Genomic DNA, 25,866 nt, shown 5'->3' with positions numbered 1-25,866 from the left:
GGGCAGCAGCCCTCTGTGTCAGGGAGAGCCTGCGGTGGGCAGCAGCCCTCTGTGTCAGGGAGAGCCTGCGGTGGGCAGCAGCCCTCTGTGTCAGGAAGAGCCTGTGGTGGGCAGCGTCCGTCAGGAAGCAGTCCAGTCCTTTTTTGAGTTTTCAACTCTTAGTAAAATGTATTAGTGACATTGTTTAAAACTTGTTTGATGGCACATATCTTTAATCCTAGCACTAGAGAGGCACAGACAAGCAGAAATCTGTGAGTTTAAAACCAACCTGGAGCCGGGCAGTGGTGGCACACGCCTTTAATCCCAGGATTTGGGAGGCAGAGGCAGGCGCATTTCTGAGTTCGAGGCCAGCCTGGTCTACAGAGTGAGTTCCAGGACAGCCAGGGCTACACAGAGAAACCCTGTCTCGAAAAACCAACCAAACAAACAAAAAAACAAAAAAAACAAAATAAAACCAACCTGGTCTACATAGAGAAATCTAAGCTGGTCAGGGCTACATAGTAAGGCTCTCTATGTTTAAAAAAAAACAAACAAAAAACTTAAAAATTTAAAAATCCTAAATGTAGCTTTATATAATTTCATATACAATAAAAACAAATATTTTAAATTTTATATATTAATATTTGAGACAGGGTTACACACTACTAATACAGGTTGGCTTCAGACTTGCCACGTAGCCTGGGGTGACCTTTAATTCAGTTCTGCCTGAGCCTCCTGAGTGGGTGGGACTATAGCCATGTACTACTACACCTGGCTACCTGGCTATATTTATTTTTACATTGTGTGTGTGTGTGTGTGTGTACGCGTGTATACTTATACTCATACACGCGTGTGCCGTCATGGCATGTGTGTGGATGTCAGAGGACAGTTTGCAGGGGTTTTTCTACCTGGTGGCTTCCAGAATTTATACTCAGGTTCTTAGGGCCGTTCCACTTTGAGCCGTTTCACTGGACCCTTAACAAGTCTTTAGAAGAATTGTGTGGAGACAGCGCAGTGGTAATTAATGTGTTTGCTGAGCAAGCCTGAGGAATCCAACGCAGGTCCCACTTAAATGCCAAGATAAAAGAACACAGAATTAGTAAGTAGTAACTCGGGATTAACCACATGGAGGTTAGGCAGTGGCTTAGCTATTGGGCTGTTTAAGGCATATCAAAATATAAAGGCTGTGTGTCCATGTTTTATTCAGGAACTCAAAACTATTGGAGTGAGTAGTGAACGTGCAGAAGGGTTTATTTATTAAATATTTAATTCAACATTTTCCCCATCAAGCTAGCTAAGGAAATTAAGCTCTGGGATTGATTGAAGGACCTTGCCTTCAACAAATAAAGCAGAAAAGCAATCTAGGACAATAATCATTACCAACTTTGGGCTTCTACATGTATACACATACATGTACACTTACATGTATACATCTACTCACAGACCTGTGCCCACAAACATACAAACATAGATATATACCAGAACATAAAAGAATGGAGAAGGAAAAATAATTTTATAATTATGGTGATGAAAAACACTTATTTTGCCTTTTTGGTTGTTTTTTGTTGTTGTTTTTTGGTTTGGTTTGCTTTTATTATTATTATTATTATTAAAGATTTATTTATTTATTATATGTAAGTACACTGTAGCTATCTTCAGACATCCCAGAAGAGGGCATCAGATCTCATTATGGATGGTTGTGAGCCATCATGTGGTTGCTGGGATTTGAACTCATGACCTTCGGAAGAGCAGTCAGCGCCCTGGAACTCACCCTAGACCACGCTGGCTGGGCGTGGTGGCGCACACCTTTAATCCCAGCACTTGGGAGGCAGAGGCAGGCGGATTTCTGAGTTCAGGTCAGCCTGGTTTGCCTATTTTCTTCATCTATTTTTAATGTCTCATCTGACTAATGGGATTTGAACTGAAATCCAAATAGAAAACACTATAAATAATTTACAGACAGAACAATGACTTCTATTAAATCTTTGATTGGTGTCATCTTTTATCTGATAAGATAGTTTATCTTCATATTTATTGTACAAACTATGAGAATATAAAAGGAATATCAGAAAGAAAATGTAAGTTCTGAAAGAGGAGAGAGTAACTAACATCAAAGTCACTTTGTACAAGTAATTCCAGTGCCAAGTTGATACAGGATGCAAATACTGGTGTTCCCTTTACAGATAAGAGCACCCCTGACATCACTGGAGCTGGGGCCAGAGTTCAGGAGGAACCATACGTCTCTAATTCTGTGTCCCCATGTCCCCAATTGAATATTCAGCTCATATAATGTAGTTCTTAGACCAGTGCCTCTAAGTGTTAGAGACAGCTAAGACAGCATGGTGGCATGTGCTTACACTCCCAGCTTACAGGCCAGGAGTTCAAGGACAAGAGGGCATGCGCTGAGCCTTATGGCACCACGTAGACAGAAGAGCATCTGGAGAGTGCCAGGAGCCCCACGCTGCAGTCAGTCTCAGCATGCAGGAGGCTGAGGCAAGAAGAGCTAAGGTCAGGCCATCCTGGGCTAATAAGACATTGTCTCAAAAATAAAAATAAAATAAAAGTAAGAATATAAAAGCTAACTTTTAAAGCCAGGTGTAGTAATGCACAGCTAGAATTCCTATACTTAAAAGACTAAGACAAGAGGCTCCTGTGTTTAAGAACAGCCTGAACTGCATAGCAAGTTCCTGGCCAGCCTGGTAAACAGTGATACTCCTATCTAGAAGGGGGATGGGGGGTGGTGAATTTGAACTTTTCTACTCTGTAAGTAGTTGGCACTCATCGAAAGCTTCTAGGAACAGAAAAGACAAGGAGGTGTGATTCTAATGGTAACTGAGAGATGTAGGAGAGTTACATAGATATATCACATGTGTAGATTTATGTCCCCATCCCAATAATCAAGATACAGAACTGTTCACCTACTCTGAGGCACACACCCCTCCCCCAGGCCCCAGCCACTGTCAGTCTGCCCACCTTCTCTGCAGTCTTCTTACTCAGGAATGAAGTATAATCGGGCCCCGTAGCCTGCGTCTGCGGTCTGAGCTGTGAGGAGGCCGAGGCAGTGGGAATCACCGTGATTTGAGACATGCTGCGCTATGCAGTAAGACTGTAGCCCACAGAGGGGTTGCCTTTTTCCCTTGAGTTCCATCTGAATTGTTGTGTGTTCACTATTCCGTCTACACACAAGTCCGTGAAAGGTCTGTCACGGGTTAACTTGTCACCTGTTTAAGGATATTTGGGTTGTTGCCACTCCTCAGTTATTACAAATAAAGCTGTTTTGTGCACATGTTGGGGTGTGTGTGTTTGTGTGTGTACATTAGTTTTTATTTTTCTAGGATAATTCTTCAAGAGTGCAATTGTTAGGTCATAGGGTAAATACATGTTTCACTTTATAAGAAATTGCCAATATTTGATGTCATCACTTTAAAAAAAAGTTTCTGTTATACTAGGCATGTGGTAATTTTTCTTTTGCATTATTAACTTTTTTATATGTTATACTGATTTGAGTTTCCCTAATTATAAGATTGTGTGTCTGCCATTTTTCTTCTCTGGTTGAATGTTTATTTAATCATGTCTGCTGTCTTCTATTCAAACTGCACTTATACTTACTGTTCAGTTTTGAGTATAAATTTATTTTAAAATAGCACTTTATTTCCTTTTCCTTGCCAATCTTTAGAAAACTAACTGCTTAAAAAGAGAACCACCTCAGCAAATGGACCACAAGTTTAAAGTGCCGACTTTTGAGAGAGAGAAGGTGAGGATAAAAATGAAGGTCGTTGTTGAGAAACTTTGTTTGCAGCTGCTGTTTATATACTGTCCTCGTTAGCGTTCTACTGTGTAATGGTCACCATGGCCAGACCATCATGAGGAGGAAAGGGTTTGTCTCAGTTGACAGTCCTCCATGAAGGGAAGCTGGGACAGGAACCTGGAGGCAGGAAAGGGAGCAGAGACCATGGAAGAACAGTTCCTACGGGCTTGCTCTCCGTGGCTTGCTCAGTTTACTACCTTCCCTCTGTGAACTGGGTCCTTCCACATCAATCATTAATCAAGAAAATGTTCTACAGACTTGCCTGTAGGCCACTGGGATGGGGGCATTTTCTCAGTTGGGGTTCCCAGCCTGAACTTGTGTCAAGTTGACAAAAATCTAAGCAGCACACATACTATCAAATATTGTTTTAGTCACAACTGTCTCTTCTCCCTTTAAGTTGGTCAGTCTATGTAACCGTCAGAAACCTGTTCTAGTCACTGAAGCACAGTATCTCTCTAAGCCTTTCAGAACAACTTCCCAGGCTAGAGCTAACCCTCATAGCTCAGGAGAGCCCGTTTCCATTTGTGACAGTTTGTCTGAACTCTTGATGACAATGGAAGAGGAGCTGGACCAAATGAATATGTGAGTGTTCATTCTTTATTAAAACAAAACTGTGTGTGCACGTGGGGATGTGCTCCTGGCGCCGATGCTCCCCGCACAGCAGAGCAGCTGGGATCCCTGAGGCTGGGGTGACAGAGGCTTGTGGGTGACTCTGGTCCTCTGCCAGAGCAGGGCACGTTCTCAACTCTTCAGCAGTCTTTGTGGCTCCCACCTATAAATCTGTTTGGCTATTTAGACTTACTTTGTATCTATCCATAAACTTATTATTACTATTTCTCATTGTATTTACTATAGTATTTAACTGTTTAACTGCGTCTAAGAAGTAATTTTTGATAGTCCAGAGATCTAGACTGATAGGCAAATATTATGACTCAAGTGGATATATCAAGTCTGAAGACTTTAGATTAGAGCAGAGATGAACTTTTAGAAGGAAAATACATTTTTTATTTAAAATCTTTTAGTTACATGGGTGATTTCATTAGGCAAGTTAGAATATTATTCCTTATGTTAGATTTGTCCTGATGTGTATTACAAGTTCCTCAGTAAGGACTATCTGCATAGGAGTCATTGTATTGAGCCCCGTGCCTAACCACATTTCAACAAATGTAGCAGAGCTTTGTGCTGTAGGTGACAGATTCACTGAACTCATGAACTGCTGCTGCACACATAACTGTTCTCTCAACAGTATTTCCAATCCCAGACTTAGAACTGAAGAGAGCCATGTGCTGCCCCTAGGTAAGCACTGTAGAACTGTCCACTCTATTTAGCTGAGAGCACCAAGAATTTACATTGTTTTTAGGTTACTGAGCAGCTAGACACTGTGATAGTTCTAAATGTATCAAATCTCAAAGGATAAAGGCTTGGTTATGTTTATCATATCATGATTGACTTATATATCCTAATGCTAGACACTATTTTTGAAGATTAGTATTTTGCTGTTAAACTAAAACTCATAATTGAACAAGACAGTTGTGACGAAGAGATAACAGTATTTCTATAACAGTGTTTGGTGTTTGCTCTGTTTTTAATCATGCGAAGCATAATCTATGTGTCCTGCCAGACATTACTGTTTCTATGGTTCTTATTTATTATTATTTATTTATATTACTAAGTGTTGAGCTCAGGACCTGCCATGCACAGATGTCCTCTCTGAGGGAGTTCCACCACGGCCTTGTTGCTTGCTCTTCTCTGTAGGGAGCACAGAGAGCTCCTGAGACAAATGATGCAGCCTGGGAACCACTCGGTCTCTGAGGACATAGAACACGAGCTGGAGCAGTTAGTCAGGAAGATGGAAAGCAAAGGCCACCAGATCTCCAAACTCAAGAAGCATCAAGACAGAGTAAGAACACTCCACGTTACCGAACAAACCAACACTACTCAGTCCTCTGGGAAACATAAACACTCACCATACACATCCGGTGTCACATATCTGTATGTCCTTCCAACTGAAGTGTGGAGACACGGTGTACTAAAAGATACACAGGAATCACTTGAGCATCTTACAGAGAGCCACCACTGTGTGTAATGCCAGCCCCTCTGTAGAGGTTTTCAAGAGATGAGAGAGAGCAAGAGTTCCTGTGGAATCAGGCCGTGGGGGAGCTGTAGGGGGGGCTATTGCTTCAGCACCGTTCGTTACCTTCCCAGCATTCTCTGCTCTGGTCCCCACCCTACGGTTCTAATGATGTCCTTTGTGCCCACAGAGGCAGTACTGCACAGAAACCTGGTACGTAATCCTGAAACCATTCCCTCCTGCCTCCGAAACAAGCCGGGCTATATTGTGTTCCTTGGGACCATGTGCCTAGCCACCTACCCTCAGTAGAACGCAGGCTGGAGGGGGGCGCCATACTTGTCTTTTAGTGACTAAGAACAGCATGACCTTAATATGCTAACGGAAGAATCCTGAGCATAATAGTTCACTCCAAGACAACAACAACAACACCCATAGTTGCTGAAGCAGAACGGGGTTGTTCTAGGAAACCTCACATCATGTCACGTACTTCTTACAGCTCTCTACCTAGGGAGTTCAGCATTCCGATAAGCTGCAGGAATATCGACCCTTCCATGTGCATACTTGATAAGACGGTGATTTGTAAAAACTCTGGATATTACTGTATTTATCATGCTATGGTCAGAATAGAAAAATATTTTCATTTTACTGGCTTTTAAAACTATAGCAAATAAAAAAAATATATGATTGTGTTCTGATAAAGATTGAACAAGTTTTGCCCTTGGAACAGCATAAGAAACTTAAAATGAAAGAATAATTTTAGACTTACCCAATACATACATTTTATAATTTGAAAGTTATGAATTTCTGTTACTTAATAACTGTTGCAGAAGCTGGGTGATGGTGGAGCACTCAGGAGACAGGGGTGGGTAGATTATCTGTGAGTTCAAAGCCAGCCAGGGCTACACAGAGGAACCCTGTCTCAAAAAACAAAAACAAATAAACAAACAACAAAAACCAATACCCCTTTATTGTGATAAACTATTTAATCTTTAATTAAAAAGTGCCTTATAGGTAAATAAATGCTTGTGCCTCGCACCAATTCTTTCCTTTGCTATCAATATCACCTTAAAAAAATTCTCCTTTCCTTGATGCTCTAGTCTCCACCAGAAACTTTTGTTCAACCTCTGCTACACACCCATCCTCCCTCTATGACTTCTGACATGCACACATTCTTGTCTTCAGAGTTATCCCAGCAGGTGTGTGTGTGTGTGTGTGTTTGTATGTGCGTGTGCGCTGTGTATATGCTGTGTGTATGTGTATGTGCTGTGTGTGTGCTATGTATGTGCTGTGTGTGCTATGTGTGTATGTGTGCTCTGTGTGTGTGTGTGTGCCGTGTATGTGCTGTGTGTGTGCTGTGTATGTGTATATGTGTGCTGTGTATGTGCTGTGAGTGTGCTGTGTGTGTGTGTGCGCGCGCTGTGTATGTGCTGTGTGTGCTGTGTATGTGCTGTGTGTGTGTGTCATTTGTGTGCTGTGTATGTGTGTATATGTGCTGTGTGTGTGCTGTGTGTGTGTGCGCCGTGTATGTGCTGTGTGTGTGCTATGTATGTGCTGTGTATGTGCTGTGTGTGTGCTGTGTATGTGCTGTGTGTATGCTATGTGTGTGCTGTGTATGTGCTGTGTATGTGTGTATATGTGCTGTGTATGTGCTGTGTGTGTGTGTGCGCTGTGTATGTGCTGTGTGTGCTGTGTATGTGCTGTGTGTGTGCTGTGTGTGTCATTTGTGTGCTGTGTGTCTGTGTGTGTGTCTGTGTGTGCTGTGTGTGTGCTTCCTCTCCAACTGGAGGAATTGGCTTGCGGAAGGCAAGGCTACCTGAGCAGCAGTGTCAGTGAGTGACTCGCCAGATTGAACCTTTGAATGAACTGTAATTTTTTTTTTGGGGGGGGGGNGGGTTTTGGTTTTTTGAGACAGGGTTTCTCTGTGTAGCCCTGGCTGTCCTGGAACTCACTTTGTAGGCCAGGCTGGCCTTGAACTCAGAAATCTGCCTGCCTCTGAATTGTAATCTTTAAACCACCAATCTATTTTAGGGTATCCTTACATTAATCTTTACCTAAAATGTTAGGTTTCTTTTCTCTTCAGGTCCGTAAACTGCAGGAAAAAATTGAGAACGCAAGGATAAATGAATCTTCAGGTATCCATGGCAACCCTAAAGGATCTAAGAACTTAAAAACCAGCCCCCGGAAATGTGTGAGTGAAACCAGCTCTTTTCAGAGAGACAGAAGCTTTCAACCAGTGCAGGTGCACAGCCTGCAGACGAAGCTGAGGCGCGATGACATCAAGTGGGAGCAGTGACCAAGGCAAACTGTCTGTCACCTAAATGAACCTCACCAGTGAGACCGCACGCCGTCTCCGTGGTTTTTATTTCATATGCTCTTGGGAACCCTTGAATTATGTTTCTGGCTGCTATAAAATGTGAAGTCGTACATTTTCAGAATAATGGCTAATGACCTACCAGGGTTCCCGGCATCTAAATGACTGCTTTTCATTGTTGTTAACCAAAGGCGCCGACCTCATGAAGCTCTTTAGAAGCATCTGCTTTGCAGCTCCCGTAAGGTAAATCCAAGAAGCTGTACTGAATGGATGGATGCTTATTGAAATCAAGGGTGTCTGACCTGTGGGTACCATTCCACAGTTCAATTTTTGCAGGCTGTCTGTCACCTGGAATGAGCAGAATCTAAGACGTTGGTTTGGCGTCCCTGGAACTGCCACCTTCCCTTGTGTGACGTCTCAGCGGTGCTCATGCTTGTTCTGTTTGGAAAGGGAGGGCACAGTAATTGTGAAGTTTTGTGAGAATGACCTTAGCTCTGCTATGACAGCCACTAAGTGAGATGCATAACTGATTAACCTTTGAAGACGGTACTAATTCATCTTTCTTCCTCTGCTACGCCCTGTCTCCTTTTAAACTCCAACAATTGATTTTATCTTACTCTTTTACAACTTTTCCTATTTTTTCACTCATGTTATTATGTGATTTATATCCATATATGACAATGTAGATGTCTAGGACCCAAAAAGGTAATAGGATTCTATAAGAAGTTAATTTCACTAACTTTATCCACAGGAGAAAATGAATTAGGTAAATGTGGTGTCTCCTTTTATACTTTAAAATCAGTGATGTCACAATGTATACACATGTTACATAATAAATTTATACTTTTTGCCTTTCTAAAAGCCTGTGGAAATCTTCTGGGACAACTAGAAAATTGATGCCATCAACTGAAATAGAAACTAGATAAAAAGCTGCAATAAAGGGAAAAGCTTGAAGTTAGGGTAGAGGTACAAGTAGTGGGCCAGTTCCAAGGGGCCAGATGGAGTTGTGGATTTACCTGAATTCACAGTGGTGGGAAGCATGCAGGCTAAGTGTGTAAACAGTGTAGATCAGGAGCCCAAAGAGCAGTTTCAGAAACAAGGCAAAACCAAAAAAGCAATTCTCTTTGTTTTCTGAGAGAGTAGGCCAGGCTGGCCCCGAACTTACTATGCACCCATTGATCTTGAAGTGAACTGGTCCTGTCCACACTTCCCACATGCTGTAGTCATAGGTATGTACAGCCATGCCTGGCTGTATCAAAGACTTTATTTATTTATTTTTTTACATATACACTTGAGACAGGGTCTCAATAGGTAGCCCTGGCTGACCTGGACCACATGGAGATCTACCTGTGGAGAAATGGGATTAGGTGCGGTCGCCATGCCCTGCCTAGGGAAAGCAATTTGTAAGGACAATCTATTTCCCTAGGATGTATCAAAAGGTGTGCAACAAAAACTAAAGGTATGCGCAACTGTGGACCTTCTGGAAAAGAGAATAAGTGTGACTCATCTTCATGGTGAGAAGCCCCCTCCCACGGGTGTGTGCTACAGGGGATTGTATTTAGAGCTGTTCGTAGCAGAGCGAAAGCCTCCCAGACCCCCAGACCCCCAACCCTCTGGTTTAAGCAGTAGATCTACTGTAAGTGTCAGCCTCCTGGCCTTGGAAATGTCTGCAGTGAATTCTGTCCAAACTCCATCCTGTAATCTCTCCAGTTTGACTTTCCTGCACAGGAATATGAGCTCTGTCATTAAGTTTAGAAAGAAAGGGAGAAATCCAACCAGGGCCTTATCTGAGCCCTGGACACTTAGGAAACTGTCTGCACATGCTCATTGCTAATGAAATCATTTTTGTGTGGAATAGATGGCTGGCTTTAACTCAGTGGTAAAGGGTTTGACCTGGGCCAAACTCCCAGCGCAGGAGAAAAACAGAAGGAAAATATATTGGGAAAACAAATTACCATACAAAAAGTGTAACCACTTATAAATATTTGAATGTTTCAAATAAGAATTGAGAATTGTCTCATAAAAGTATAAGATAGTTTGAAAAAGAAAAAAAAAAAACTTAAGAGTTCAGAGTGCGTATAAATAGACTTGGTTCAAAATCAGTCTATTTTGCACAAGCCAAGAATTTCACCGAGCCTTGGGTTTTCCTGTAACATGAGGGTTCTACTAATCCTGCCTCACTAGGTTTCTGTAGGGAGTACAGTGCCCAGCAGAGGCTCAGCAGTTAAGGAAGACTCTAAACCAGTGGTTCTCAGCCCTCCTAATGCTGTGACCCCTTAATACAGTTCCTCATGTTATGGGGCCCCCAACCATAACATTATTTCATTGCTACCTCAACTAATTTTGCTATTGTTACGAATCATAAATATCTGATATGCAGGATATTTGTTATGCAAACCCCGTGAAAGGGTCGCAGGAGGGGGTCAAGAACTACTGCAAAATGCTGTTGTTTATGTGCAGGGTGGAAAAAGTAAAAGACAGTTCACATGGGCTAAAGCCAAAACTGTAGAAATCTCCGTAACTGAGTTGGGGTGTTCCAATTTGCTCACTTTCTTCTCTGTGGAAAGTACTTTTGCTTGTTTCGGACCCTAGGTTCCTAAAGGGAGAAAGACTATGGTGGAACCCTGTGGTGCAGAAACAACATGATCACACACAAGTTACTCTGGAGTCTGTTTTGGTTGTTAGGGTGACATTTAGTTACTAGGAGCCTGTGAAGAATGGTTTTGTCACTCCACAGTAACTATTTAACACAAACAAATCTGCCTCCACAGTCACCTGCTTGCCAAAGCCACTGACTCTGGGTGGGCAGAGCCAAAGCCGTCTCTCCTGGCAGGGGTGGGGTGGGGTGGAGGTGGGGGCTGTTCTCTGGGCAGCATCGGAGATGTTGGGCAACTTCTTTGCTGGAACAGGAAGATTTCGTTAATTTTTTCACTTCACTGAAAAAGAATTGTTTGGGTTCTCTTTAATTAGAAATTAGCGAGAGGGAGTGGGAGAGGAGAGAGCAGGAGAATCGGACCATTCTTGCCAAGGCAAGTCTCAACTTCCATGGAACTGTGAAGCCAGAGCAGTCCTGGGTTTGGAGCATCAGGTATTGTGAGTCTTCTAATACTGGAGGGAGCTGGGCTCTGGAATTAACTGTACTGGAGCAGGTCACTGGCACGGTGGTCATTTCTGCTTTGTTAGAGCTGGAGGGGAATCAGCTTTGGGTGATGTAAGGTTGGGTGACAGACACACTACAGTAGACTATCTAGGATGGTGGCTTGAAAAACCTTGTGGGGTACCAGGGTAGGGATGGAACACAGGCCTCATGCGTGGTTTGCAAGTGTTCTGCCACTGGCCATAGCCCCAGCTCTGAAAATTACTTTAAAGATTTGTTATAGCTTTTTTAGTTTAAGAGTATACGTTTTTAACTATAACATAGGCTTTTGTTTTATTTTGTTTGAGTTGGTGTCTTGATGTGAAACCCATTCACGATCCTCCTGCCTCACCAAGTTTGTGCCACCGTAGCCAGTTGATAAAGCAGTATTTTTAAACCATAGCAAACTATCAAAAGATTAAATACAAGTTTGATTTTTCACAACGATTTATTATTTGTAGTTATGTGTATGTGGATGCCGTGTGTGGGTGAGTGCCCTCGGAGGTCAGCGAATCAGATCTGGAGTTGAGGCAGCTCAGGTGGGCATCCGGGAAAACTGCCCAAGCTCCTTACCCACTGAGCCATCTCACCAGAGACGCACGGGCAGGCAGATGCACGGCTGGAGTTACTGATGTGCAGTGAAGAATGCCTGTAGTGACTTCCTAAAGCTCTAATGAGTGCTAACTGAAGCTGAAGCTGAGCATTTCATAGATGTGACATGTGGGTTAATGCCAGCTGGACCCTAGACCTTTCCAAGAGTATCCGAGATGAAAGCTCTTCTTGGGCACCTCTGCATCTTTCTGTTAAAATGAGCTGAGGATGAATAAGTAACAATCACTCGCCCAAAAATGACTTACCGTGTAAATCAGTTAGACTGGCCAGTGCCCCGGAGGGTTGCTTGGATCCTGCCTGCTTGTCTCCAGGGAGCATCCCTCTTCCGGTCTATAATACTTGATGGAGTGAGAAGAATTAGATGTAACCATTTCAGAGTAGTGGTTAAGATGCCTCTGATCTCCAGTCACCCAACCTAGTGCCCTTTCAACTTATGACCCAGACTGTTGAGCTGATCATGGACGTCCTACACTGTCACAGAGCTGCTTCAGAGTGTAAAAACATAGAACAGCTTTCTTCTCTGCTGTTTTCTGCTAACATGGTTAAGTAGATATTTACAAACCTCTTGGCATAGACAGCAATCATCGCGGTGTTGGCCTGCTAACTGAGCACTCGAATTACCTGTGACGTATAGTGTTTCTTGTATCAAACGGGAATTCAGTGAGTCTGTGAATAAGGAGACGACACCCAATAAGTCTGTGAAGGAAAGTCTATCTAATGCCAGGGAAAGAAACATTAGGCCACACACACATTGTTTTTCTAGTCTATCCCCAAACTGGGAGTCCTCCTGCCTCCACTTGTGTAATAGTAGTACTATAGGTGTGCACCACCACAGTGGATTGAGGTGGAAATCTTGACCATTCTCTCCCGAGACATCTGTGGATTTGGCTTGTTGAGCTTTTCTGTGCTCCTCTGGCCTGTTTGCTCTGTGAGTTCTCAGTCTCACCTTGACCCACTGCCCCCCACATCTGGTCTAGCTGTGTCTGCTAGGTGTTTTCTGTACCCAGCACACTTTTGTGTGGGGTTGGTCTGTTTGTTGAAACATCTCCTGGAGTGCAGGCTAGCCTTGAGTTCACTGGTTATTTTTGTCTTCGCATAGGCTGAGAGCTCTGAGCGCAAGCTTCTCTTTCTGCTCATCCTGTGGCACCCGGCACAGTGCATGACCCAAAAGTGGCCTCTCACTGGGCGTTTGCTTGGAGATTGCATTTTGAAGATCACAGGAGGCTATTGCTTTGAGCACAGGGTTCCAACATCCAGGCCAAGCCCAAGAGTTACTCATGCTAAAGCCAACAAAGCAAGACTAAGTCATTTGGCTTTTCAGAAACAAGAGGTGACAAAATTAATAATTGCCCCAAATAGACCTTCTTTTTTGTTGGTTGGTTTGGGTTTGTTGTTGGTTGGTTGTTGGTTGGTTGGTTGGTTGGTTTGGTTTGGTTTGTTGAGACAGGGTTTCTTTGTGTATTCCTGCTATCCTGGAACTTGTTCTGTAGACCAGGCTGGCTTGAATTCACAGAGATCTACCTGCCTCTGCCTCCTGAGTTCTGGGATTAAAGGCGTGCACCACCACTGCCAGGTTTGAATAGGCCAATTTTAATGCTCATAATAATGAGGTTTCCTCTGCTTTAATCTTCACAAAAGCAAATTATCTGAAATAACCTAATGTATTTTTGTCTCCTTGACTCCGTCTCACATAGGAAGTAGGTTTTTTTTTCTTTTACTTTGTTTTGTTTATGTGTCTGAGTGTTTTGCCTGCTTGTGTGCCTGTGTACTCTGTAAGTGCAATGCCTGTAGGGCCCCAAAGAGGCCCTAGAAATCCTCTAGAAATGGAGTTAAACAGTCGTGAGCTGACATTTGGGTGCTGAGAATTGAACTGGGGTCCCCTGGAAAAAGAGCCGGTGCTTTTAACCACGGAGCCATCTCTCCAGCCTCAGCTTTGTGTTCTGTGTTCACAGTTCTGGGAACTGAGCTTGAGACCTCAGACATAGCAGGCACGCATTCTACTGTGGAAATACACCCTACCTACCTCAAGGAACCTAGCTCTGAAGTAACAAATGCACTTTCCCTTCCTCGTGCACTCCGCAGCCTGTTCTGACTATACAGCTGTGCGGCTCGTTGGAGCACCTATTTTATGGAGTGTTTTGTGATTCCAGACTCACAGAGCCAACTAAGATCCAACTAAATGGGCTACAGTTTGTGAACACTCAATAACCTCATTGGTGATCTTCTGTGAGCACTGGGCAGAGCACTGTGGCTGCAGACACCGAGTCAGCTTTGAGATGTATTTTAGATAGGCACTGGGAAGGAAGGGCCCAGCAGTGTTTGCTTGGGACAGAGCTGGGACGGCTTTCACAGCCCAAGGGCCCCGGAAGGAGGCTTCCTTTAGTGTAATGATGCCACTATGGGGAAGAGAATCAGGAGCCAAGCGCGTTTTAACTGGCTATTGCTATATTCGACTTGTTCAGTTAGGAGATATTATTCTTTAATAAACACCTCTTTAGAGGCTATGAAGATGGCAATTCTGATTGTTGGGGTAAAGGAAGAGAACAGTAGATGACACGGGTGGCTGTAGCCACTCTAGACACTGAGCAAGTCCACCCGCTTGGTGTCATAGGTGCTGGGGCCTTTCCTGCTGCAATTCCCCATTCTCCATCTTGGTCTGTGTAATTCTTACCTGCCCCTTTCCTGAACCAGTGTCCATCCTCCCTTGTGCCAGGCTTGTTAATTGGGGGCACTTTGAAATTGTAGTATTTCAAATGTGTCCATGGCCAGTCCTTTAGCTGTCTCAAATTCAAAGACGTGACAAGAAAATAAAGGCATGAGACATTAAAGAGAGTGTGTTGGGGACAAACAATGACTTAGATAAAAACTGAAAAAAATAGGCTAGGCATGGTAGCACGTTTAAGCCCAGCACTTGGGAGACAGAGGCAGGGGGATCTCTGTGAGTTCCAGTATGGCCAGGGCTGCCCAGAGAAACCTATAATAATAATAATAATAATAATAATAATAATAATCCTATCTTATAATAAGAATAACAACAACAACATAAGAATGCATATTCCAAGCCAGGCGTGGTGGCGCACGCCTTTAATCCCAGCACTGGGGAGGCAAAGGCAGGCAGATTTCTAAGTTTGAGGCCAGCCTGGTCTACAAAGTGAGTTCCAGTTCAGCCAGGGCTACACAGAGAAACTCTGTCTCGAAACCCCCCCCCAAAAAAATGCATATTCCAGAGGCCACTTCAGACATGGGGAAGGGGTCTAATGTTTTTGAAACTTTGTAAATAGTGGGGTATAGTCTTCATTTTAATTTTCTTACAGTGCTGCAGGCCAATATACCCCTGAGCTATATAAATGTAGCCCAGAATATTTGGAGAAATAGAAGTTGGCTCTCCATAAGCATTCAGTGAGACTGCATTTGAAAGCCACTAAATGCTTCCAGATTCCTTCTATGTCTGGGACAATCTATTGGTTAGCACACATGTGCCATTGTGAATCCGTTTGGTGTGTTTTGCAGATGGTAGCCCATTTTAACCAAAACTCTTAGATATATTGGTTTTCATGTGACTTTAAAACCCTGACTGACCAACACCAGGGAAAGATTGTTTTTCTAATGTAGACAAATAAATTCAACCCAAATCATTCAACAAGTGACCTCATTACTCCACCCTACTGTGGACCTTTCTGAGGGACGATTATAATCCCTGAGAAGATGAGACTAGTGCTATCTGCAGTCTGAAGTGGGTAAAGGTTTGTCTTTGACAAACCCCATTTGTCTTGAGAGCAACAGTCAGCAACGTCATACGTAAAGCCTGCAGTGGCATCAGTGTGGCAGTCCCGACAGGCATGACATTCTTGGAATTTTATAATGGGTAGGTAAGAGTAGAGACATGGCCTTCCTCAATAAATAAATAAATAAATAAATGCCTTTGCTGAGTGTCTCCTGAGGGGGAGCTTGTGCTTCTGTGGCTTTTAGTTCCACATTTTCATGCTGCACCTGTGGTTCCATGCTACAGATTTCTGTGTCTTTGTGGTCACATCAACTTTGTGCTGAGCTGTGGTCAGGCAAGAAGAACCGCTGTAGAGAAGTGATCGAAAGAATGATGCTCATTAGAATTCTCCCCACTTAGACGCGATTAGTCACGCTAAGGTTACTTAAACGGTTAAAGATAGGGATCTGGGCTGGTGACATGGCTCACCAGGTAGAGGTCATGCCACTGTGCCTGGTGACCTGAGTTCAACCCCTGCCTTGTCGAAAGAGAGAGCCAAGCCCCGCACGTTGTTCTTTGACCTCCACCGGTACATACACGCGCACACGCTCACACGCGCACACACACGCACACTCACACACACTCGCGCACACACACACACATGCATGCATACACACACACTCACACGCACTCACACATGCGCTCACACACGCGCACGCACACACACACACAAAATAGATGTTAAAAGGTGCTTTTAAGATATCTTTGCCTTTAAGAAAGGAGAGTTATGAGCAAGGCGTGGTGGTGCATGCCTTTAATCCCAGCACTTGGGAGGCAGAGGCAGGCAGATTTCTGGGTTCGAGGCCAGCCTGGTCTACAAAGTGAGTTCCAGGACAGCCAGGGCTATTCAGAGAAACCCTGTCTCGAAAAATAAAAAATAAATAAAAATAAAAAATAAAAAAAGAAAGGAGAGTTATAAGAGATACCTTCTGAACATAACGAAGTAACTAAATAACTAAATAGCTAATTAATAACATAGTATTGACCAGATGACTTGTTTTGATGGCATGAACTCAGACTCTAGAAAACTTTGGAAGTACTGGTTCCTGCTGGTTTTCCTTTAAGTTAAGTGTACACTGAATTATAGGGCACTTCTTAGAAAAACCTATTACTGAGAAAGTACAGAATGTGAGTCATTCCTTGCCTGAAATACAGGACTGATATTTACAGGGCAATTGTCCAAAAATATCCTGGTGGCTTGAAAGCTTTCCACGTCTCATCGATGTTTGCTTTACTTAAAATATAAGTTGTGTTGGTACACAGGAAACCCACTTAAAAATTAAATTTCTCCTGAGAAACCTATAGAACGCTTATGATTTTTGACTTATTAGCAAAAGTATCTTTACTGGCCTTAAAATATTTTTCAGAGATGTGATAGATGCGGAAGACCATTGTTGCCTTTAGTTTTCCCAGAAGTGAGCCAAGCCACAAATGTAGAGCTGAGAAATCCAGCCGAGTAGAAGAAAGAAGTTCTTCCTACAAAGGGGTACCTGCTGCCACTGGGACCTCACAGCACTGGGCTTTCTCAAATATGTCCTGTTAATCTTCTGTCTGATGAACACATGCTGTGACTTTAGCGTGTGGATAGGCTATTGTACCTTAAACAGATAATCCTCAGCCGCAGACTTTATAGACGACAGCATGATGTCCCAGTGTGTCACAAGGCTGGACACCCAGATCTACCGTGTGTGTGTGTGTGTGTGTGTGTGTGTGTGTGTACTAGTCAGAAGCTAAATAATTTAAGAAGAAAAGTTTATGTGCAGAGATTTGTAAAGGAGTCCAAGGACAAGATTTATCAAATTAAAAATAGAAAAAAAATCCTACAAAATCACCAAAGCTGCCAAATTTATTCTTTCCTTCACAGGAGAAAATGACTCAAATAATTACTGTATCTGAAATAGCCATGTATCTTCAGACATCAGTCTTGCCCAGATCGGGATGCTGTGTGTAGAGACATAAGAGATGGAAGGGTTCATTCACTTGGAGAATGAACCCGCCACGGTGACTCTTTGCATCTGTATTTTGTTTCCCCCAAGATGATCTTCAGGTACAGAGGTTTACTAGCAGGAAGTGTCATGCTCATAGTTATGCCGTTTTTCAGGAAAAGAATAAAGTAAACTCAGGAGCTGATAAGGCACGTGAGGGGCCTGGCCCAGTGGTGCATGCATGTGTAAACCCAGCATTCTAGAGACTGAAGAGGCAGGAAGAGTTCAAGGCCAACCAAGGCTGCGTAGGAAACCCCTGTCTCAGCCTCTCACCCTCTCAAAGCCACACAAGCCAGAGATGATGTCAGGAGCAAGGTTCTAGGGGTTTTGGTTCTCCGAGAAGTCACAAAAAGCGCCTTCCACCCCCCCAGCAGTGTTTGCCATAGTGCTCTCTGAGGTTTGCCAACAGGGAGCCTTAGTGCATCAGTCAAATGGGCCTGGCTCACGGCCTGGGTGGGTGACCTTCGAGTATCCTGCCCCACCAGCGATCAAGCCGATACTAACTACGTCCCCACCATAAATCATATTGTTAGCTTAGGCTACCTGCCATACCCAAAAGCCCCAGGAAAACAGAAACACTCCTGTCAAACAGAGAATTCTAAGAACTTAAAAGTCACCTTCCAGGAGCTAGAATGTGAAGAGTTATAACGATAAAAACGCTGCTGCTCTGATCCACTGCGCAGTCCTGTTCTCTAACCCTGGAGTCAGACGCCCGCTGCTGCTGGCACAGCCTCTCAAGTGTCAGTCCTGCCTCCAGATTTCCTACTGCATAGATCTCGGGCCATTTTATTGATTCAGTGTTGTATTTGGGTTTCTGCCACTGTGATAAAACATCAAGACCCAAACCAGTTTAGGCAGGAAAGGGCTTATTTCATCTTCCAGTCTGTAGTCCATCATTAAAGAAATCAGGGTGGGAACCTGGAGGCAGGAGCTGATGCTGAGGCCATGAGGGAGTGCTGCTTACTGGCTTGCTCCTCACATCTTGCTCAGCCAGAGAGCTGCTTTCTTATAGCACCCAGGACCACTTATCCAGGGTGAGCAGACTGCTCCCAAATAAGACCAGCTTGTAACTCCAGCTCCAGAGGGTCCAACGTCACCTTCTGGCTTCCAGCGGTACCTTATATACATGTACATATACACAAGTGCACATGCACACACTTTAAAAAATACATTTAAGCCAGGTGGTGGTGGTGCATGCCTTTAATCCCAGCACTTGGGGGGCAGCAGCAGGAGGAGCTCTGAGGCTACATAAACCCAGTCTCAAAAAACAATGATTAGACAGATAGACAGACAGACAGATAGACAGACAAATAGATTTGAGAGCATTTGCTGCTCTTCTAAACTGGCAGTTCACAACCTCCTGTAACTCCAGAGAATTGGATGTCTTCTTTTGGCCTCTTATTGCACCTGTACACATACAGATATAACACATACACAGTATAAAACAAAACACAATCTCTGGGTTCTTTTAATGCATGGATTATCACCTGGGTACAAAATATTTCCTTAGTATACAGAATAATGGGCTATGGCCTTTGTTTTCTTTTTTCATTTCTTTTTTGTTCAGAAACAACGGTAACTCAATAGCTGGGCGCAACAACTAAAATCCTAATCTAGTAAGCCTTATTAAATCTAAATCTTCCAGTGGCAAATCCTGACAGAATTGAAACCAGGAGACACTTGTAGCTACACCTTGTCCTCACACTATCCTGTCCAAAGGGGGCTATGACTTTCAAACATGTACATCACTATTTCTTTCACATGCCCCATTCCCTGTTCCCTACTCCCACTACTTCTCTTCCTTCCGATGGTTAATACTGATTGTCAACTTGATTGAAATCAACCAAAAGTCACGGCTCTGGGAGGCCTGTGCAGGTGTACCCTGGAAAGATTAGCTGAGAAGAGACCCCTCACCACATTGGTGGCATCTTCTGGTCAGCAGCCCAGATATGAGGGTGTGGGAAGGGGCAGCTCTCTTTGCCTGCTAGCCTTTGCCCCTTGCTGGTGAATGCGTCTACTCTTTTGACATCGCTACAGCTTCCATCCTTTACTGACACCAGAAACAGCTTCTCTGGCCTTCCGTGTGTGTGAGTGTGTGTGTGTGTGTGTGTGTGTACGTGCACATGTGTCTGTGGGGTGTGTGCATGTAATATGTATGGGTGTGTGGTCTATGTGTGTATGGTGTGTGTGTATGCATGTGTATGGTGTGTTTGCATATATATATTCATATCTAGATTTCACATTTGGGAGGGAAGCATGATGGTTGTCATTCTGAGTCTGCATCATGTCACTTAACATGGTGATCTCCAGTTCTGTGTGTTTTCCTGAAAATGACATGATTGCGTGCCTTATCACAATGTTCTGAATGAAATTCTCTCTCTCTCTCTCTCTCTCTCTCTCTCTCTCTCTCTCTCTCTCTCTCGTGTGTGTGTGTGTGTGTGTGACTCTTTCCTTACACATCTGTTAGTGCATATCTAGGCTGGTTCCTCTAGTTGGCTGTGTGAACAGTGCTGTCCTAACATGGTGAGCAAGTGCCTCTCTGATATGACAGATGCGCTATGTCCGATGTGCTATGGCGGCTTCAAGGATATGCCCAGGGTAGAAAAGCCAGGCTCTAGGACAGTTTGGGGGTCGGCTTCCATGGCAGCTGTTCCAGGTTCTACTCCCACTCGCAGTAGATAAGTGTTCCCTCCTCCCAGTGGGAGGACATGAGCATCTTGACAAGAAGCACTCTGACGGGGATGAGATGTGTCCAGCTCCCTTTCCGTTGCTGCGGTGATAAAGCAGTCAGGATGAAAGCAGCTGAGAGCAGGAGAGGGTTATTTCAACAACACTTGCAGGTTAAAGTTCACCGCTGAGGGAAGTCGGCCTGAGCTCAAGCAGGAACTAGGGAGGAAGGCAGCTTGCTGGCTCACTCAGGATTCACGTTTACTAGCTAGCTTCCTTGTAGAATCAGGATCACTTGACCAAGGAATGGCACCACCCACAGTGGGCTGGCCACTCCTACATCACTTACTAATCAAGAGAGTCCCCACACAGAGATGCCTACAGGCCAATCTGATCTAGGTGGTCAGCTGAGACTCTCAGGTGACTTCAGGCTGCATCAAGTTGACAATTAAAGCTAAGTGAGAAAAAAAACAAAACTGCAGTTTTGGTGTGCGTTCTCCCACGAGCTATGGATGCCTGGCTTTTTAATATATTGGACAAGTGCGTATCTTGAGATGTATTTGTTCAACTTGCCCACTTACGGACTGAGTGGTTTGGGTGGTTTTGCTGTTTTGGTGTTATTTTTTTAAGTGCCTCGTGCATTTTGGCTCTTGATCTTTACTGTCAGCTGTACACTTGGGAAGTGTCCCCCCCACCCCCATTCTTCAGGCTGCTTCCCACTCAGAGGCTGGGGAACCTTGGTAACTTCATGTGATCCCACCAACATCCTTGCTGTTAGTTCTGAGCTCCCAGATTCAAGTCCCATGCTTCTGATGTGAAGTGTCTCCTGTAGCAATAAGAATTACTTTTAATAGTTATATTAGTCAATGTGTCTGTGTGTGTGTGAGTGTGTGAGAGTATGTGTATGAGTGTGTGTGTATGACTGTGAGTGTGTGAGTAGGAGTATATGGCAGTGTGTAAATGTGTATAAGTGTGTGTCTTTGTGTGTGAGAAAGTATTATGTGAGTATGTGTATGAGTGTGTGTATGAGTATGTGTGAGTGTGTGTATAAGTGTGTAATCGTGTGTGTGAGAGAGTATGTGAGTATGTAGGAGTTTGTGATAGTGTGTGAATGTGTATGAGTAAGTGAATATGTCTCTTTGTGTGTATGTGTGAGAATATTGTGTGTATGAGTGTGTATATATGAATATGAGTGTGTGATAGTGGTGTGTGGGTGAGAGAGAGATAGTGGGGTATGTATGTGTGTGATAGTGATGTATGTGTGTGTGTGTTTGTGTGATAGTGGTGTGTGTGTATGTATGGTAATGGTGTGTGTGTGTGTGTGTGTGATGGTGTGTGTATGTGTGTGTGATAGTGGTGTGTGTGTGTGTATGAGACAGTGGGATGTGTGTGTGTGTGTGTGTGTATGAGACAGTGGGATGTGTGTGTGTGTGTATGAGACAGTGGGATATGTGTGTGTGTATGTGTGTGTGTGTGTATGAGACAGTGGGATGTGTGTGTGTATGTGTGTGTGTGTGTGTGTGTGTGTGTGTGAGACAGTAGGATATGTGTGTGTGTGTGTTGGTGAAGACTTAATCCAGGGCCTTGGCGATGCTAGGTAAGTGCTCTAGCACTGAGACCCAGTCCCTGTCCCAATTGGCCTTGATGACTGTACTTCACTTGTCAAACCTGAAGGTTAAGCAGCTGAGATAAACTTATTATTGGAATGTACTTTAATACGCTTCATGCAGCATTAATTTACAGTAACTTTTCTTTCTGATTCTCGAGGACACTCAGTATTGATGACATGATAAGAATAGTGTCTTCACAGGACCTTTGAGCTAATAAGAAACCCTAGAATGAACTCTGTGTGTGTGTGTGTGTGGTATCAAGCATTTCTGATGATAGTTTTTTTGTTTTTAGAGCATATATGAGAATCTTTGTGGCTATCCCCACAGCAGTTGGGGAAAATCTAGCATAATTTTGGTGTGAAAGTTATTGTAAGAGTTATATTCTGAGTATGGGGCTCATTTAAGGAAAGGCAATATAAAATAAACACTATTGGGGGAAACGTGAATAAACAAGAAAACAAACAAACAAAAATAGTTCAAGGTTGGAGAGATGCCACCGGGCCTGACAACTTGAATTCAGTCAACCTGACCCACATGGTAGAAGAGGGAACCAACACGTGCACTGCCGCACATGTACAGACACACATGGCAAGACACACACACACACAGAGGAATAAACATAAAAGAGAAAGAAAGTTCAAAGGTGTGGCAAATTCACAGAACATTATTGACAAGTATGTTTTAAAAATGAACTCTGTGTGTGTGTGTGTGTGTGTCTGTATGCACATGTGTATGTGAGTTGCATGTGGAGACCAAAGAAGGTAAACTGGTGTTGACTGAGCATGCGTACCTAAGACGCTCCTTGGTGCCAGAGTGATGGCTCAGATGGCGTCCTTCCTCATTTCCTCATTCTCACCCCCTCTTCCCTTTTCCTTCCTTCCTTTCCTCCTGCTTTCCTCCCCTCACCTTTTTTTCTTCTGTCTCTGCCCTCCCCTCCTCCTCCTTCTTTCCCTTCCTTCCTTCCTTCCTTCCTTCCTTCCTTCCTTCCTTCCTTCCTTCCTTCCTCCCCTCTTTCTACTTCCTGCTTTATTGTTACAAAACCGTGTCTTTTGAGACAAAGTCTCATTACGTAACAGAGGCTAGCCTGGATCCCAGGATCCCCCTGCCTCAGCCTCCGGGGTGCTAGGATTACACAAGCGCACAGACATAGATGTGGGGTAAGTGGGGACTGCATCAGGTTTACTAACACCTTACTATAATTTTTATTTATGTTTGCAAAGAGAGTTTTTTCCCCCATGTCTTTACCTCACTCATTTGTGTACCGAGTTTTGTTTTCTTCTGAGAGGAAGAATAGAATTATGGACTGAGAACATTTCAAATTCCTCACAGGGGCAGCTCATGGAGTTCTAGATAAGTAGCAAGCAACTGTCACATTGTATCAGAAATCCAGCTCATTTACAGAACCGTTGTATAAACCAAGCAAAAGCTTCAAAGACCCGATTTATGCTAAAACCACATGAAAACAATTTCACGTACGCCGAATAGTTATGCTAAAACCACATGAAAACAATTTCAAATACGCCAAATAGTCTCCTACACTTTCCTGAGGAGGAGAAGCAGAATCAAGTTCAAAAGGTAAAACATATATAATTGCACATGGTAATTACAAAAAGTTGTATCATCTTTTGGTGGCAAGATGGCTCAGGAGGTAAAACAGCTTGCGATGTAACCATGGTGCCCAAGTTCAAGCCACAGAGCCCACATAAATGTTGAAGGAGGGAACCAACTTCACACACACACACACACACACACACGCACACTTTTAAAAAATTAGCACACAGTGCCAAGTGTGGTAGCTCACACTTGTACTCCTAGCATGCAGTAGAATTGGACCGAGGGATCAGGAGGTCCAGGCTGAGCTATGTTAGCATAGTCAAAATCATGAAGGAGGAGGAGGAGAAAGAGAAGGAAGGAGGAAGAAGAAAGAAAGATAAAGAAGATAGAAGGAAGAAGGAAGAAAGAAAATGAAGAAGCAAGAAGAAAAAGAAAAAATTTAACTCAGAGAAAGCAGCCCCCTCAGTTTCTAACAGCGTCAGGTACCCAGGCACGATGGTGTGTGCTTTTAATCCGAGCATCTTGGGAACGGGACGTAGGGGCTCTCTATGAGTTGAAGTCTGGTCTCTGTATCAAGTTCCAGGCCAGCCAAGGGGATTCAGTATGACCATTTCTAAACAAAAAAAAAAAAAAAAAAAAAAAAGCAACACAGAGGCTCAATCCTTATCATTATGTGTCATCCGGTCATCTTCCCTTCCCTGTCACAGATGGAAGGAAGAGATATTTAAAGAGAGAAAAAAAAAAAAAAAAAAAAAGAGAGAGAGAGAGAGAGAGAGAAAAGACAGCCACCAATGAATGAAATATAGTCAAAGTGTGCTATGGCTGATGGTAGAAGTTGTAGATTTCTCTCTAGTGTGCACAGGAATAGTTAGCTTTTAATTATTTTAATGTCAAAGTGGCATGTGGGCAGAAAAACAACAGTCTCTCCAATAAACTGATTCAGAAGGCGTTATGAGCAACTTCCTAATGAGCTGGAAGCCTCGCAGTACCAAACGAATGTCTTGAGACCTTTGAGGAAAGACCGGAGGAGCTCCAGAGTCTCCCAGGCAGACTCTGTGGCATGTGTCACATTATGTGGCTGATGGTCAGTGGGAGAGAACTTGCACGGGAGCCATGCTTCATCCCCAAGGCCAAACCAATGCACAGCCAATAGATAAATAATAAAGAAGCAAAACAAACTCAACCCTGTGGGCGTGTGTAAGTCAGAACCAGTGGGAAACCAGACTATGACAGAAAACAAAAACCAACATAAACTGCTAAAGAAGCATGACTAAATAGGGTGAGGCCTCATTGCTGCCTGGGACTCTCCCAGGACCCCAAACCACACACTTCTAGGAAGCCCAAGGAGCTCGGTAGACAAGGTGGTTTGCTTGACTCTGTTGGCGGAGCCTATAGAATTACCAAAGAAATAGTTTAAGACAAAACAGAGAAATTGCTGGCAGTGGTGGCTCATGCCTTTAAGCCCAATGCTGGGGAGACACAGGTAGGCTGATCTCTATGAGTTCAAGGCCAGCCTGGTCTACAGAGAGTTCCTGGATAGTCAGGCCTACACAGAGAGACCCTGTCTCAGAAAACAAACAAGCAAGCAACAAAACCAGAGAAGTTTATTTTGAAGGCTAATTTGTAGGTAACTCCAAGTTTTCAAAGGGCCACCTCATAAAAATACAAACGCTTGCTTACCAACGTCAGCAAGCTCACGATTCTTCATGGCAGAAAAGACCATCTCAGATGCTTGTCACACCATGCAAAGTCCCCACACATCCATCTGTCATTGTGGCCAACGCTGGCAATAAAGGGTTTTTATATCCACAATTTGTTTTTTCAAACTTGAAAATTTTATGTCTACATACTTTACCTTTTTATTATTACAAATGTTGCTTTTTAAAACTTAAACCAGTTTTTTGGGCAATTTCATGCATGCTTATAAGCATTCTGGTCACGCTCCTTACCCCCACTCCTGTCTCTTTCCCACCCCTAATCTTTTGGTCTCTTTCCCAGATCCATGACTTTTGGGTGGTTTTGTGACTCATTTACTTTAATCAGGGTTACTTATGTGACCGTTGTATTGGGATTCTCCACTGAAGTCACCGAGAGGTACATAACTAAAGGCAATGCCACTCCCCCAGCCCGCTCCTGAGTCTATCAGTGCTGGGGTGTGGTTCTCCATGCTCCTCCTGCATCTATTCCTGGCTGTTGAAAGGACCATTTTCTTTGTGCACAACCAGTCGTGCACACTTGTTGAGAGAGTGTTTTTCCAGTGGCTGTGCACTGAGCCTCTTTCCCTGTGCACTGAGCCCCTTTCCCTGTGCACTGAGCCCCTTTCCCTGTGCACTGAGCCCCTTTCCCTGTGCACTGAGCCCCTTTCCCTGT

General features: G+C 43.7%; 2 protein-coding genes across 3 annotated transcripts in view; both read left to right on the top strand.

The window, feature by feature from the left end:
* The window catches only part of Cep57l1 (centrosomal protein 57 like 1), a 73,779-nt gene extending 64,941 nt beyond the window's left edge, over nucleotides 1-8,838 (top strand). For both annotated transcript variants that reach the window (XM_021204884.2, XM_021204885.2), the window contains 4 exons: nucleotides 3,656-3,733; nucleotides 4,248-4,369; nucleotides 5,543-5,687; nucleotides 7,939-8,838. In XM_021204884.2, coding sequence (XP_021060543.1) covers nucleotides 3,656-3,733; nucleotides 4,248-4,369; nucleotides 5,543-5,687; nucleotides 7,939-8,151 — 558 coding nt within the window. In that variant the 3' untranslated portion in view covers nucleotides 8,152-8,838. The remainder of the gene's footprint in view (nucleotides 1-3,655; nucleotides 3,734-4,247; nucleotides 4,370-5,542; nucleotides 5,688-7,938) is intronic.
* Nucleotides 8,290-25,866, top strand: part of LOC110326726 — a 197,547-nt gene continuing 179,970 nt past the window's right edge. Inside the window, exon 1 of the mRNA XM_029542536.1 lies at nucleotides 8,290-8,412. Coding sequence (XP_029398396.1) covers nucleotides 8,303-8,412 — 110 coding nt within the window. The 5' untranslated portion in view covers nucleotides 8,290-8,302. The remainder of the gene's footprint in view (nucleotides 8,413-25,866) is intronic.

This window comes from Mus pahari, chromosome 9 (genome assembly GCF_900095145.1).
Source record: "Mus pahari chromosome 9, PAHARI_EIJ_v1.1, whole genome shotgun sequence".
NCBI classification, from domain to species: Eukaryota; Metazoa; Chordata; class Mammalia; order Rodentia; family Muridae; genus Mus; species Mus pahari.
Note: the sequence above shows the minus strand (reverse complement) of the source record. Positions and strands in the feature narration are given on the sequence as shown.